We start from the raw sequence: 15,044 nt of genomic DNA on the forward strand, positions 1-15,044 counted from the left end.
GGTGCTCATAGAAGGGCAAAGCGGCACCAGAAAAATGGCCGCCGGGAAGAAGCAAATTAAAGGGACAATGCCGGGATTTTCCGCCAAACGGGAGACCGCCGGAAACGGTAAGAAAAAAATGGGTTTTCCCGGCGGATACGGGATACTTGGCAGCTATGTGCAGGATGCTGGATCAGGAAGCCAGCTTGTGAGTTGCAGTGTGCTACATTTGGGGTGGCCACAGACAAGCTAGACTTTCCACTAAACAAATATGTTTTCATCAATCTCACTTCCCAGGGGACTCTGGGAATTGTAGGTCTGTGGAGGGAACAAGGGTCTCCTGACCTAAACAACTCTCAGCATCCTTAACAAACTACACTTCCCAGGATTCTTTGGGAGAGGCCACAATGCTTTAAAGTGCTGTTTTAAATGTATAGTGCAGATGGTGTCTCCAACAGTATCTCGTGATGACGCCCAGCTGTTCCTCATCCCTTACCAGCAGTTGCCAATGATGTGGAGCTAGGGTAAGAGGGGAGGAAAAGCAAACATTGTAATGTCAGGATTTGGGTAGCGTCTATGAGACATTACAGAGGAAACAGAATATCAGCCCTTGTTTTTGGTGGCAAGATGCCACACATTTAGCACCACTTAGATATTACATTGTCAGTACTGAAACCCCTGGTCTGTTTTCTGTGAATAGTAAGAACAGTAGCAGTGATATAAATCCAAAGTAATTACAACAGGATGTGATAAAAATGTTTTTCAAATTGCTGTTATATCAAGATGGTTTATTAAGATCTTAGCTTATGTTTTCAGTTAAGGCTCATTATTACCCATAGAAAGGTATTTTGAGTTAGCATTAAAATGTTAGTCACTGGTCCCAGGAAATGTAACATTTAAATGTAATTTATTTAATGGAATTTCATAGGTGATTTTTTTTTTGCCTAGTAGAAATAGCACTGGCCTGGAGCAAAGCCTAGGGCTGAAACATATTCGTCTAAGCAAAAAGCCATTAGTGTGCCCATCTTACCAACTCTTTACTATGTTTATGTTCCAGCTAGTCTTGTGAGCTATAGAAATGTAACGTTAAATGTGTTTTATGTTATTTTTTTAGATATAAAAAAGAAAATAGAGTAATCAAAAACCACACTTTTCTCTTTCGTTCTTTGCTATTAAAAATTATAGGAATCCACATTTGTGCATTATATTACAGCCATTGGTAAATAAGCATGGAGGGAAAGGACCATATAAAAGAATTTATCTAAATACAGCAGTTGACAAAGGAGATATAGTGTGCATGTGTAAGAGAGTTGTATTATTTTATTTAATGATTCTTTTTGGAGGCTGTGGGTTGTACACCTCAGCCACAATCAACAAGAACAGGTGCTTGTAAGAATTTTTTTTACTCTCACATCTACTAATCAGAAGCTGCCATCACATAACCATTATTTGATAGCTGAAACTTGAAACTAACATAGTATTTAGCATTCAACAGCCAGTTGTTTCATATGTGTGTGTCTTTGATAGCATAAAATAGCATTTAGAATGTATTAGAATTTAATATACAACAGCAGTATTTCATTGTTGATATCCAGTGGTGTTTTGATTGCAATCCTATGTACTGCTATCTTGGGAGTAAGCTCCATTTAACATAATGAGACTTACTTGTAAGTAGAGATGCATAGGATTGTGCTGTTCATATCTGAAGGCATTTGATAGCTGACTTCTTCATATTTATGGTCAAAGGATTATGTATTTGAGTATTGATAGCAGCATATCAAAAGCATCTGAACTCTGAGTAAATTCAGTAATCAAAAATTATGAAATTTGAATTTTCAGAATTTTGTTTCAGCCACAATAAATCCCACTGTAGCATGAATCCACCCATGAGAACACTACACCTGTGAAAGTAATATGTTTGTACTTTTTCTGCATATTTTTAAAAAGGTAACTTCCTGTAAGCAATTTTTGAGCACAATTAGGGTTGAAAGGATCTGTCAATTTCAGTTCGCTGTTTCTCATTTTTCCAATCTTCAATTCAGTTCTCTGCATTTTTCACTAATTTATGATTTTTTTAAAAAAAACCTCATAAAAAGATTATCTCCTATTACATAATTTATATGCAATTTTGACTAATTTTTGCAAGCAAATGTTCTCTTACTATAATGCCTTTTGTATGTTTCACTAATATTTTCATTTTTATGCACTTTCTCTTAATATATGCATTTTTGTAAACTTTGGTTGGTTGGAGAACTACGTTGCAAAGTTCAGATAGGTGCAAATTTTGAAGGACAGCTGTGTTTATTGTTTCGGAAAGTGTGAATGCACAGTGAACTGAATTTCTCCTCCATCCCTACACATGATAGGGAAGATCTAAGCCACATCCTCTGTGGCTTGTCCCATTATTAGCTCTTTGCCATTTGTTTCTTCAATGGTCTTGAACCAAGCCAGTATAACTCAACAGTGGGCTTTGCTGTGGTATTAGGGATGGCTTCCAAACAGCCTGTGGTTTGAGAATACAAGTTCAAGGCTTTCTATGATGAAACAATAATCTTCTGCTGGTGCATATGCTTTGAAGAAAAATCACCAGCTTAAAAAAAGTATAGTCTATTTAAAAGCAGCTAAGAATTACACCTATGCAATTTTTCCGTTGCTTCTTGTTCCTCATGCATAATGAATGAGGGTTTGAATGAAGTGATAACACAAATTACACAAAGTCCTAACCCTGCCCCTGCTGAACCTGGTAGGAATCTCTTGCTGATATTAATAGGAACGGTTATGGAATCAAGCTGAGCCCCTATGAAATAAATTAAAGGCTGTGGGGCAGGTGTCCACTCCATAGAACAACTATCAGCATTCTTGTACTTTAGGGACGACAGTTTTTACTCTCTCTACAACTTTGCTCTTTTATTTCATTTCTCCTTTATTATTGCAACCAAATCCACACAATTTACAGTTTTGCAAAACCTAAGTTCCCAAAGAACTGTACTTCTGCCAAATAATATTAATATATGATATAACACAATTCTATGTACGTCTGCTCAGAAGCAAGGCCCACCGAATTCAACAAAGCTTACTCCCAAAACCATATTATAGGATTGCAGCTATAAAAGTTTACATTCTTCTTTATGATCTCTCTGCAGTCTCACAATTGGATTCTGTTCCTGCACAGACAAAGCATTTCTGGAATTTTCTAGAACTTCAGTGAGGGAATTCGTGCTCTTACATTTCCCTTTGTGTATCCTGAGGAACGGCATAGAAGCCTTCTTTCTCATCAGCTTGTCTCAAAAGCCCATCTTTTTCTGTATTTTAAACGTAGGTAATAACATTTTTCTTCAGTATTTTTTACATGAGCCTTAATCAGGGCTTTGTTTCAACCGGAACTCACAGGAACTCAGTTCTGGCACCTCTCAGGGGGAGGGTCACCATTGTCATTATAAGAGAACAGGGGTGGTGTTCATGGTGAGTTCCAGTACCTCTTTTTTTCTAGAAAAATAACACTGAATCTAATCACTTTTCGATTAGTTTGGGCAAACAGTCAGTCCATCAACAGCTCTTGACTTCAGTAGTGGATCTGCTTCCAAAGGCTACAAAGGCCACCAAACGCTTTGAGGCCAAATGAATGTGATTTAGACCACACTTCTTTGAATCCATCAGACTCTGAAACCTCTTAAAAAACAAACAACACCAACCCAAGGAACAAGAATAAGAGGTAAAGAAGAAAGAAGGATCCTATAACCAGTGGAGCATAAATAGCATCTCTGACAAAATCTTCCAAGGTCATGCTCATTCTACATTCTGCTTTGAGACCTAAGGCCTTTTCTGTTGCACTCATCCTGGACCACACTATATAGTGCCAAAACCAACATGAACTCATGATGATGTTCTGTTTAACTAAACACTCTACCAACCACATCTCCAGTCTTTATGGTTCACTAAGTTACACTACCAATCCTTTGGGGACTCCACTTTATACAACCTTCTATTGAGAGGATTTCCCATTCATTCCTACTGTTTGCTTCCTTTCCCTTAACTGATTCCTAAGAGAATCTTTCTACTTCTTATGCCATGATCGCTAAGCTTATTCAGGATTCTTTGGTGAGGTGCTATCACCTCTGGATCTCCTCTGTTTATATGTTTTTTAGCAAGCTCAGAGATGGGCGGGGTATAAATAATAAATTATTATTATTATTACTAAAAAGACATACCCTTGCAGAAGCCATGCTGGTTCTGCTTCAACTGATTATTCTGTATGCTTGGCAATATATAATAACTAACTCCTTTCCACCGACTCTCTTGGAACATGAAGACTTGCATGCACTAGTGTACTACTTTCTATTTTGATAGCTTCCCCCATATTTGCTTGTTGTAAAATATGAACTTGCCCCTCATTTAACACCTAGTAATAAGAAGCACAGATAATTGGATATGATAGGCCAAATGTTTTCTTCTGTGGCTGCTTGAGCTCTTTTTTGGGATACATTTGTTGGATATATCTTCTTCATTAAAAAAGAGAAAGAAATCTCACCCCTTTCACCCTCCTGAAAGCAGGAAGACCTAATGACTTTGAACAGAACATGCTTCACTGTTCACAAATGACAGCGGTAAGATTCATTAAAAACCTGCTCCTTGCATTTGATTTCTCTCTCTGAGTAATGAAGACTCTAAACACAGATGATATACAGAGGGTCAGGGAGAGACCCATGTCACTGTCTACACAGTGTTATCAAACTAACTATTTTCTGTAGTTTTAAAAATCTGTATATTACTTCTTGTGCACACGGATTATTTTGGTTTGCTATATTATTACCAGCACCATAGGACAAGCCCCATTGGACTATCAAAGGCTTTTCTAGTAGTACCTCAGCCATACCACAATCCTTTGAGGTGGCTTAGACTGAGAGATAGCGAGTCACCAAAGGACACTCAGTTTGTTTCACAGCTGAGCAGGGAATCTGAATTTATTTATATTCAGTACTCCAATCATTATAGCATGATCTGCCTAATTTCCCCCCTCAACCCCCAACACCAATTCCTTAACATGATTTTATTTTTCCTGGCTACTTATTACGGTAACTAATTGGTTAATGGCACAGATACCTCACAGTTTTTCAGTGCATTTCACAGGTGGTTCATCTAGTCACTGGGCAAGCACAGACAGACCTGCCTAACTTAGCAGTAGAATGACATCATGTTGACCAAGTGGCCTTGTTCTATCATGACCACCTACTTCCTTTCCTTGTCTAAGCTTCTTTACCTAGACCTGATCACTCATTGAATCACTGAATTGTAGAGATGGAAGGGACCCCGAGGATCATCTAGTCACCCCCTGCAATGCAGAAATATGCAGCTGTCCCATATGGGGATTGAACCCGCAACCTTGGTGTTATCAGCACCATTGTCTAACCAGCTGAGCTATCCAGTGATTCAAAAGGAACATTGTTATAATTGGCTCTGTTTCATACACAAAACCAGGGAAGTGAAATTCGGTGAGACATTGATGATTTTTCAGTCAGGGATTCCTAGCTTCCGTCACAGAATCACAGTTCTCAAGGGAGAAGGAATTACTATTTAAGGATTTAACTACATTCTAAGCAAAGTTTACCGTAGTGAGTCCTTCCTTTCCCTTCCTTTCATTCTTTCCCAAAGCATCCTAGGATAGTTTTCACCTCAGCAGAAGAGTGGATAAGTAGAGGCTGATAAACTCTACCTCCCCCCCCCCCAGTAAAAACCAGCTTCGGAAAGGTAATTATGACTTGAAAAAGGAATCAGAGGGCAAAGGCTTAAGCAGTTTCTTTTCCTGTGCCCATTTTTGGCTCAGAGGTAGCTTGCCCTTGGCTGCATAGGAATGAAACAAAGAAAGAAACATTGCTTTAAACTGAACTATCTAAGTGGGATACAGTAAAACCAATCTACAAAATACGTTGAAATATTAATCACAAGTCCCAATTACAGCAACATGTACAACTTGAGCAATGTTTGAAAAGTTTTTTTTTTAAACACAATTAAGCCTTAATCAGAAAACGCTTGAGTAAAGAATAAAGTTGTTTAGAAGGCATTGAAATTTGGTGCCTGTTATATGTCCATAAGGCTGCCTCAGGGAGTAGCCAACTGAAGGCCTGGTGCGGTGCCATATTACTGCCAACCAGCCTGCTGCTGGCATATCCAATAAAAAAAAGCCTCAGCTGATCATAGTGACCAAGCAGGAGTTTTATAAACAGTTTGAGCCTAAAGTAACTTCCAGATAAACTTGTTTATTGAGCGTTGATCCTGATGTGTTTTCACAAAGTGTGCAGGGAGGTCAAACAATTGTCATTTGACATTGCATCTTCTTGTCATTTCCCTTATTATGAGTGTCTGAATTACCAGGGAACGGGGAAGCAGGTTTGTTCTGCAAGAATGCCAAATTCACCTTAATTACACAACCTGCATTTGTCAGCGTGTGACTGACAGTGACATTCTTCTTCTTTTCTTTTTTTTAAAACCCCATTGAATAGATATTGGCTCTGATGTATCTGTAGTGGGGATAAGAAAAGGCTTTGTGCTAATCCACTGTTTTTCATGGAAAATAAAAGTTCTGAGAAAGACAGAGGCACGACCATGAAGCTGTGAAATACTGGCAGAAGTTGCTGATGGTTACTGTTAGCTCCTCTTCACTGATATTTACTGTTGTCTCTTGGAGCTTGTTCGCCATTTCTTCTTCCTCCCCGCTGAGTTCCATTCCACATGGCAAACCTGACCAGAACAGATGTCCTTTTTGACATTTCCACATATTGCATCCCCAAGAGTGAGTGAGTGTACGTGTGTGTGTATAGCTGTTCAAATAGCAATAGAATCCAAGAGAAAGTCAATTTTCTTTTATCGGTGGAAAAAAAAATAGTTAAAATGTTAAGCATTTCAAATCAGAATCCTCAGAGGTGCATAACATATTGGATGAAACACCAAATTAATATATGTAATGCAATTTACTACAAGGACCCAACTAGGGCCAGATAAAACACACATCAACACTGATTATATGAAAGCCCGTGAAAATTTTGAATAATTGCATATTAAGCCAAATAGACAGGTGGTGATGCTCTTTCACACATGCACAAAAGAAACCAGATCATGTGATGAGGCCATGTATCAATGAATTAGGATAAACTATTCCTTCAGTTCCTTCCTGGTGTGCTCTGGTCCATGGGGTCACGAAGAGTCGGACACAACTAAACAACTAAACAACAACAACAATTCCTTCAATGGAATGGAGGCAGGGTGCCCCTCCCTACCTACCAAGCATCCAACCAAATGCCTCTTCTTGCAAAGGAACATTGTGACAATTGCTACGAGGTAGGCAAAAACCTGCAGGATCCAGCCATCTGCCTTAGGCAAAATTTCTTCCCAGTTCTGAAACCAGTGACCCACACCTGTCTATAGCAACCTTTATACTAAACACCAACCTGTTTAAGACAGAAAAGCACAACTGGAAGTACAATAAGCCATAGAGGGTGAGTGGGGAAGCCCAAGTGAAGACTATGGTGCGGAGAGCCTTTTATGTCCCAGGAGTGGACTGGGTGGGCAAAGTCTTCCCTCTGGCTCACTCCTAAGCCCCATCCCTAAGAATCCCAGCATTGAGATTGATTGGCTACCAAGTTGCCGTCCTCCTTTCCAGCCTCCCATGTGGCCATAAAGTAGATGAAGCATTTCCCCACCGTGCAGGAGGCTCAGGATGCCAGTCGCGCCCTCCCCCTTGCTGCGCAAGGCCACAAACATCCCTTTTCAAAATGTACAAGCTGGCCATCACTACATCTTCTAGTAACGAATTCCATAGTTTAGCTGCACTCAGTTAAACCAAAGTTTTATCTGAACTGGGCCTCATGCTTAAGCTGTCTCCTCACCAACCACAAGTTGTTGCTAAGATCAAACCTTGGCTGCAGCTTGTGGTTAGTAAGAACTTATCCATCCTTGGTTTAAACAACACACTAAGCCAAATCATGGCTTAGCTTAACATGGTATCAATAAGGAACAGGGAGGAGCTAAGTGCCTGCAAGTTTTCCCCCAGGTCACAGTGTTAAACAGGGTTTATATCCCAGCTGAGTGGGTTTAGAGCAGCAGCCTTAATTTCAAAATTTGTATAGCCATTTATATCACAAATGGAAAAGATATGTCATATAAAAATGTGAAGAGATGCTAAGGTTTTATACCATTTTGGGTGGGAAGGGGGCCCTGTCACCAGCAGAATCTACTCAGTACACAAATCTTTTCTAATATATTGAATGTGTATATTTCAGAGACAGGGGGAAAAACGTTGTTTTATTGAAGTGAAATATATATGGTCTATCTGTCACATCTTAAGTAATCAGGATGAGCTCTTAGGAGAAATCTGTAATTACTTTGAGCATGATATTAGTTAGAAGTAAAATGAATAATTTTGCTCCATTTTATTATCTTTGGTATATAGCCATTTGTACCATAAATTCATTGACCTCATCTTAAATGACCAATCCTGTAGGACAGATCTGATTAATTAATTCTTAAGTGACATTATCTCTACTCCAGTAATTTTTACTCCATGTGAAGGGGTGGTGTGCTGTATCTGTGGCAGGATATGAAAGAGGGGCGGGAAGAGAGAGAACTAGTTATGTGTGACTTTGGAGTGCTGAGTAAAATCAATTGTATAATGATTAGATATTTAGTTCATCAGGGATGTGCTCACAAATTGATTTATTGCAGTTGCCCTCAATATCCTTAATTAATTTTACCTAATGATAAAATATACTGAATAGAGGGTGATCAATATGTGAGTGAAGTAGCATTAGCATTTCTTTTAGTGAGTTATTAAAAGCAGGGGAAAATTCTGAGAGAATTTGCAAGAAATATTTCTAACTATTTTTTACAGAACATATTTACTCACCACACAGTAATACAGGAACACATTGGGTTAACCAATAGAGAAAACACTAAAATGAACATTTTGACCAATCATTTATAAAATAAAATAATTAGAGAAGACCTAAACTTCTGTATTTGCAGCGCAATCATAAAATGCATCTTTGCTCAGAAGTAAGTCCCATTAAGATGGGGTAAAGAAGAACAATGGTGATCTGTTATGCTAATAAGGAAAGAGGGTTGGGAAGATTGTTTATCTTTTGTTGTTGTTTCTTCTATGCTTGTTTATCTTAACAATAAAAAGCCTTCAGAAGAAAAAGAAGTATGGCAATGTTAATTACTCCCAGATAAATATGCATAGAAGTCAGTGCACACCCAGGAACAAACCCCATTGGACATCACAAGTTTTACTCAAATTGAAATTTATGCCCTTAGTCATGTTCATTAATTTTAGTGGGTCCATTCTAAGTAAAGTTTAGTTGAATACTACCCTTTGAAGTGGAAATCCTTGACTGATACATGTTTGAGGTTCTACATAGCTGGCAAAATGTGTGTGCATTTTATATTTGGGCAAATATATGCAAATTCAAAGTAGGTGCTTCAACATACATGTTTTTGAATGTCAAGAACTGGCATTCAGTGTGAAAATTTGAGCAATTTAGTTAAACTCTGGGCCAGGTGACTTCTTTTCGGAAGCTTCACAAGAAGCAGACAAGTTGCCAGCAGGATGAAGCAAATGTTTTGAGGAGAAAGGCCTTGAGGATGCATCTCAGAAAGGACCAAACTGTGCAGTGAGAATGAAACATGAAGCATGATTCATTCCATAAAGAAATCCCAATTTCTTTGGTTTATTTTAATAGCCCTTCACTGTCCATTCTGGGTACCGGCTTCCTGAGGGAAAAGTTCCAGTTAATCAGTTTAATTTACCACCTCACCTGTGTGGAGAGTCTAAGGCAAGATTGTTCCATGTCAAGTGGTGGTGTAAAAACATGGTCTTCCCGCACGTATGCCCTCTGGTGCTGGAGAAAATGGGCCCTAGACCTTGATTGCCTACTTAAAAAACCTTGACCTTTGACTTTGGTTCTGGGTCCCCATTCAGATGAAGGATTATGCCGCTGCAGCCACATGTGTCTGGATGCAGTTTGCTGGTGAGGTCCATGAATCTACGTAATAGTTGATATTAGGGCAAGGCAAGCGAGCTTTGTTATTTTTGGTCTACCCCTAAATTCCAAAATATGCCTCTCCCCAATATTCTTAAATTGTACTTTTAAGGTCAAGAGGGTTCTGTTTGGCTTTGTCGTCTCTTAACAAAGCAGTTCCATTCATCTGCTGGTGTGGCTTTTTAGGGTAAGGTAAGCTTTGTCTCTAAATCTGGTACCTGGCTGTTGGGTCATTGCTACTGAGTAACGTGGGCTTGGGTCTGAGAGGCCGAGTGGATCTTTGGCGGTTGTCTGCCTGAATCCTAAGGGCACCCAGAAACAGATCTTAATGTTCCCTGACTCCAATTTGGGGGACTTTTCAGGGATGGTGGCGGTAGGGTTGATTTTTCCTGTGCATCATTTGGCTAGGTTGCAGGGTTAGGGAATTAGCTCTGGATAGGAGTCATACTCTCTCCTTTGTTATATGCTAACAGGAGTGAGACAGAGATAAGGAGACCTTACCAACACATTTCCCATGCATTCAAAAATCCAGTTTTTCATTCCTTCTTTACATGGTGGCAGTGGTGGCATTTGAACCCAGAACACTGAAATGTTTGGAGCCCAAATCCAGTGTCTGGATTTAATTTCTAGAGTCTAATTTAAGTGTGCTTAAATCCTACTGATTTCAAAAAGATGGCTACTATCATAGGCACACTTACATGGGAGTAAGCCCCACTAAACCCAATATAAGTTCCTTCTTAGTAAATATGGTTACTGTGAGAGTTAAATAAATGCCTATTGAGATCAGTGTGACTTAACAGGGCTTAATTTTGTTTGCATCATGCCTAGGCTTAAAAACCCCCACATTTTTTTAAAAAGTGTCATCACCATTTCAGATAAAGAAAAGCTGAGAGTTAAATGAGATGAGTAATCAAATGCCCAGCATATGTTGTTCTCAGTTTGTTTATATGGCCAATGGTTATTAAAATTAAATTGCTTATTTAATGCTATCATTTCACAATCGTTATCTTAACATACACGTGCACAAATAGTATTCCTAGTCTTAAATAGTGATGGTGTGCGAAGAGCATTGCTTTCATGTGGCCATAAACTCAGTACTGTACATTTAATGTATAGTACTAAAGACAGTCTAAAGAATATTATGAGAACTGAATAAACAACAAAAAAATTCAAAAAGTTTTGTATCTGTGTATAAAATCTGTCAAAAAAAAGGCATTGAAAATTCTGACATCTGTTTATCTGTTTATAGCTGTGGAAAGATTACTCATTTTAATTCTTGTTTAAAATGCCATATGACAGGAAAGGCATTTGTGCAAACAAGAGTCATATTTGAATTGTAGATCATGTCTCCGCCATCTGTGAGAGCTGTTAGTGTTGCAAAATTAATGTGTTAATGAAATCACAATAATTTCTCTGAAGAAATGGATTCTGAAACCTAGAATGACTATTTTTTGAACTTTGGTTTCTAGTGGCTTACAACTGGGAAAACCTTTCACAGCTTAATTAGTTCTCAAGCCTTATTTACTTTTTTATAAAAAAAAAGTATTGGCAGTGTTTTCACCACACCAATAGTAGCACGGAAAATAACTTTTTTTTTGGTAAGGCTCTAATAATAAAAGGTTTGCCTTAGTTTTTGAAAAGTTGTTAAATAAACTGTTGTCTGCCAAGAAGTTATACAAAAGTGACTAGTGAAGAAGAGTGGGCAAACAGCTTGGAAAATCTTTCCAGCTTGTTGAAATATCACAGCTTCAGAATATTTGAAATTCACCCAGATTTTATTACTATTTCTGCTTCATACTTGGAAGGCAAAGCCAACGATGTATGATGCTTTTGCATTTTGGGTACCATTTACCATTTACATTTAAATAATTTAAAATGTACTGTGTTGTGGGCTTACTACAGATGATTTGCACTCAGTTGTCACAAGTCACTGGGCTCATTTTTCTGAATGTTATTTGATCTTATTTATGCATATAGTATCTATGTGACCATTACCTAATGTGAAAGTCATAATCCACACAGAATTAAGGTCCAATAAAATTGTTGTGCTTAAGCACTTTTTGGCTAAATCCTATACACATTTAGCTGTAACTAAGCCCCATTAAATTCAGTGGGGTTACTTCTGAGTAGATATTTATATGATTGCACTATAATGCTACACTAGATTTATATGTAATGTTCAAATAATGCTTTATATGTTTACTTGGGAAAAGTTCCCACTGCGTTCAGGATTGGTGCCTTAGACTGTTCCAGTGCTTCATATACCGGTACATTTTTTTTTACAATTCATACAACAACTCACAAAATAGGAAACTATTACTATAACCATGTTTCAAATGTGGGAAGAAGCACTGAGTTTGTTAAAGCCCGCTTTGCCTACAATCCTATGCAGAGTTATAAAGGAAATCCACCTGAATGACACGGGGCTTACTCCTGAGTAAACATACATAGGTTTGGGCTATTTGTGAGCTCATGGGAGTGATAAGATTTGAACAGAAGATTTCCCAGTTGCAATCTCTTACCCACTAGAGCTCACCACCTTTTATGCTTTAGCTAAACACCCTTAAAATCATGATGCTCTTCCAGAATGTGGACAGCACACAGACCCACAAGTATTTTTTTACAGTACTATGCTTTCATGTTTTAAGGCATCATAGATGAAAACTGTATCAAGTATTGTAATGGCATTTATACATAATAATTTATTGAGCATGTATATGTAATGATAGGATTTTGGGGTCAAAATATGCAGGTTTCATGAACTATACTTTCCTTTGATAATTCAGATGCTTGGAAAGCAGTAACGGAAAGTTTTTTAAAAATATTTTTTTAATGCAAATGACAATATAAAGAGGAAATCGCTTCTTTTCTTACCTGTTTTGATTTTGTTACTGTGTTGTAGGTATGTGACTGGTGTAAGCACATAAGACACACAAAAGAGTATCTGGATTTTGGGGACGGGGAAAGAAGGCTTCAGTTCTGCAGTGCAAAATGTCTCAATCAGTACAAAATGGACATTTTCTACAAAGAAACACAGGCCAATCTTCCAGCTGGACTCTGCAGCACATTACATCCTCCAGTCGAAAATAAAGCAGAAGGCACTGGGGTGCAGCTGCTGACTCCAGATTCTTGGAATATACCGCTAGCAGATGCTCGGAGAAAGGCCCCATCCCCAGTGTCTGCAGCTGGCCAAATTCAAGGCCCTGGACCATCAGCGTCTACCACTGCCTCTCCGCCTGACACTGCCAACTGCTCTGTCACTAAAATCCCAACGCCTGTTCCCAAATCTATCCCCATCAACGAGAATCCAAATATGCCACCGGTTTCTGTTCAGCCACCTGCTAGCCTTGTGCCTCCAATTGGTGTCCCACCTCGAAGCCCTCCCATGGTGATGACAAACCGTGGGCCGGTACCTTTGCCCATATTCATGGAACAGCAAATTATGCAGCAAATCCGCCCACCCTTTATTCGAGGGCCACCTCACCATGCCTCAAATCCGAACAGCCCTCTGTCCAATCCAATGATTCCGGGAATTGGTCCACCACCAGGTGGTCCTAGAAATATGGGCCCCACTTCCAGCCCTATGCATAGGCCAATGCTGTCTCCTCATATTCACCCTCCAACAACTCCAACGATGCCTGGAAACCCCCCAGGTTTACTACCCCCTCCACCCCCAGGGGTTCCTTTGCCCAGTCTTCCCTTCCCACCAGTAAGCATGATGCCAAATGGTCCTATGCCCATGCCACAGATGATGAACTTTGGCTTGCCGTCTCTTGCCCCACTGGTGCCACCCCCAACCCTGTTAGTGCCATATCCTGTCATTGTTCCTCTACCAGTTCCTATCCCCATTCCAATCCCTATTCCTCACATAAATGATTCCAAGCCCCCAAACGGCTTCTCCAGTAATGGGGAGAACTTCATTCCAAGTACATCCACTGATGCAACTGGGACAAAGCCAACAAATAACTCTGTGTCCCCTAGAGATTCGAAACAAGGGCCTTCCAAGTCCTCTGACTCAAGTCCAAGTTGCTCAGGCCAGTCCTTAAATCAAACACAAGTGCATCAGGAGCACAGTAAAAACGAAGTTGTTGATTTGACTGTGAAACCTAGTAGTCCAGTGAACAACAAGTTTGGTTTTCCTACAGTGCTACAGGGACCACAGGATGGTGTGATAGACTTAACTGTAGGTCACAGGTCTAGACTACACAATGTTATCCATAGGGCTTTACATGCTCAAGTCAAAGTTGAACATGAAGCTAGCAGTGTTGTCAATCTGACTTTTGGTAGCTCAGACAAAAGGAACTGCAATGACTGCAGGAACAATTGCAGCCCTACTGAAGCAAAAACGTTACCTTGTAGTGACCCAGTTCATTGTGGCCCCATCGCACTGCCATCGGGCACTTCGGAAAATAGTACAGCTGCAGTTTGCAATGTTATTGTGAATGGCACAAAGGGCCCAGAGGTTTCCAAGAACTCAGAGCAGCCCCAGGAGCAGAAAAAGTCTCATCCTCTGGAGGAATTGCCAGTCAGTGAGCTGGAGTCTGTTAAGGAGAACAACTGTACATCAAACTGCCGACGGGAAGGAGAATCCGGTAAGAAGCCTGGGGAAGAGCCCCTGTTTGGGGGAGACAAGCAAGATCCCAACCTGAACAATCCTGCAGATGAGGACCATGCATATGCTTTGCGGATGCTACCCAAGGCAGGCTGTGTCATCCAGCCTGTGCCAAAACCAGTGGAAAAGACTGCAATTGCACCATGCATTATTTCAGCGCCAATTCTCAGCACAGGGCCAGAAGATCTGGAGCCACCACTGAAAAGGAGGTGTCTCCGAATTCGAAATCAGAATAAGTAAAGGTTTGTGTAATCACTACAATCTTCTGTGTTAGTAAAATGAATATCAGTGTTTTCAGGTAGGAGTGAAACACATGGAGGTGGCCATTTGTGAAACTGGGAGAAAGATTGTGGTTTATGAATGCACAAGAAGGTCATTATTTATGTTTTGTCTTTGTCCTGTGACACCTCTGTATCTGTTTG

General features: G+C 39.6%; 1 protein-coding gene across 2 annotated transcripts in view; it reads left to right on the forward strand.

Annotated features, from left to right (window-relative positions):
• The window catches only part of SOBP (sine oculis binding protein homolog), a 144,257-nt gene that overhangs the window by 107,696 nt on the left and 21,517 nt on the right, over positions 1-15,044 (forward strand). For both annotated transcript variants that reach the window (XM_035109288.3, XM_035109290.3), the window contains one exon: positions 12,913-14,864. In XM_035109288.3, coding sequence (XP_034965179.1) covers positions 12,913-14,862 — 1,950 coding nt within the window. In that variant the 3' untranslated portion in view covers positions 14,863-14,864. The remainder of the gene's footprint in view (positions 1-12,912; positions 14,865-15,044) is intronic.

The sequence above is a fragment of the Zootoca vivipara genome, chromosome 3 (assembly GCF_965207765.1).
Source record: "Zootoca vivipara chromosome 3, rZooViv2.hap1.1, whole genome shotgun sequence".
Lineage (NCBI taxonomy): Eukaryota > Metazoa > Chordata > Lepidosauria > Squamata > Lacertidae > Zootoca > Zootoca vivipara.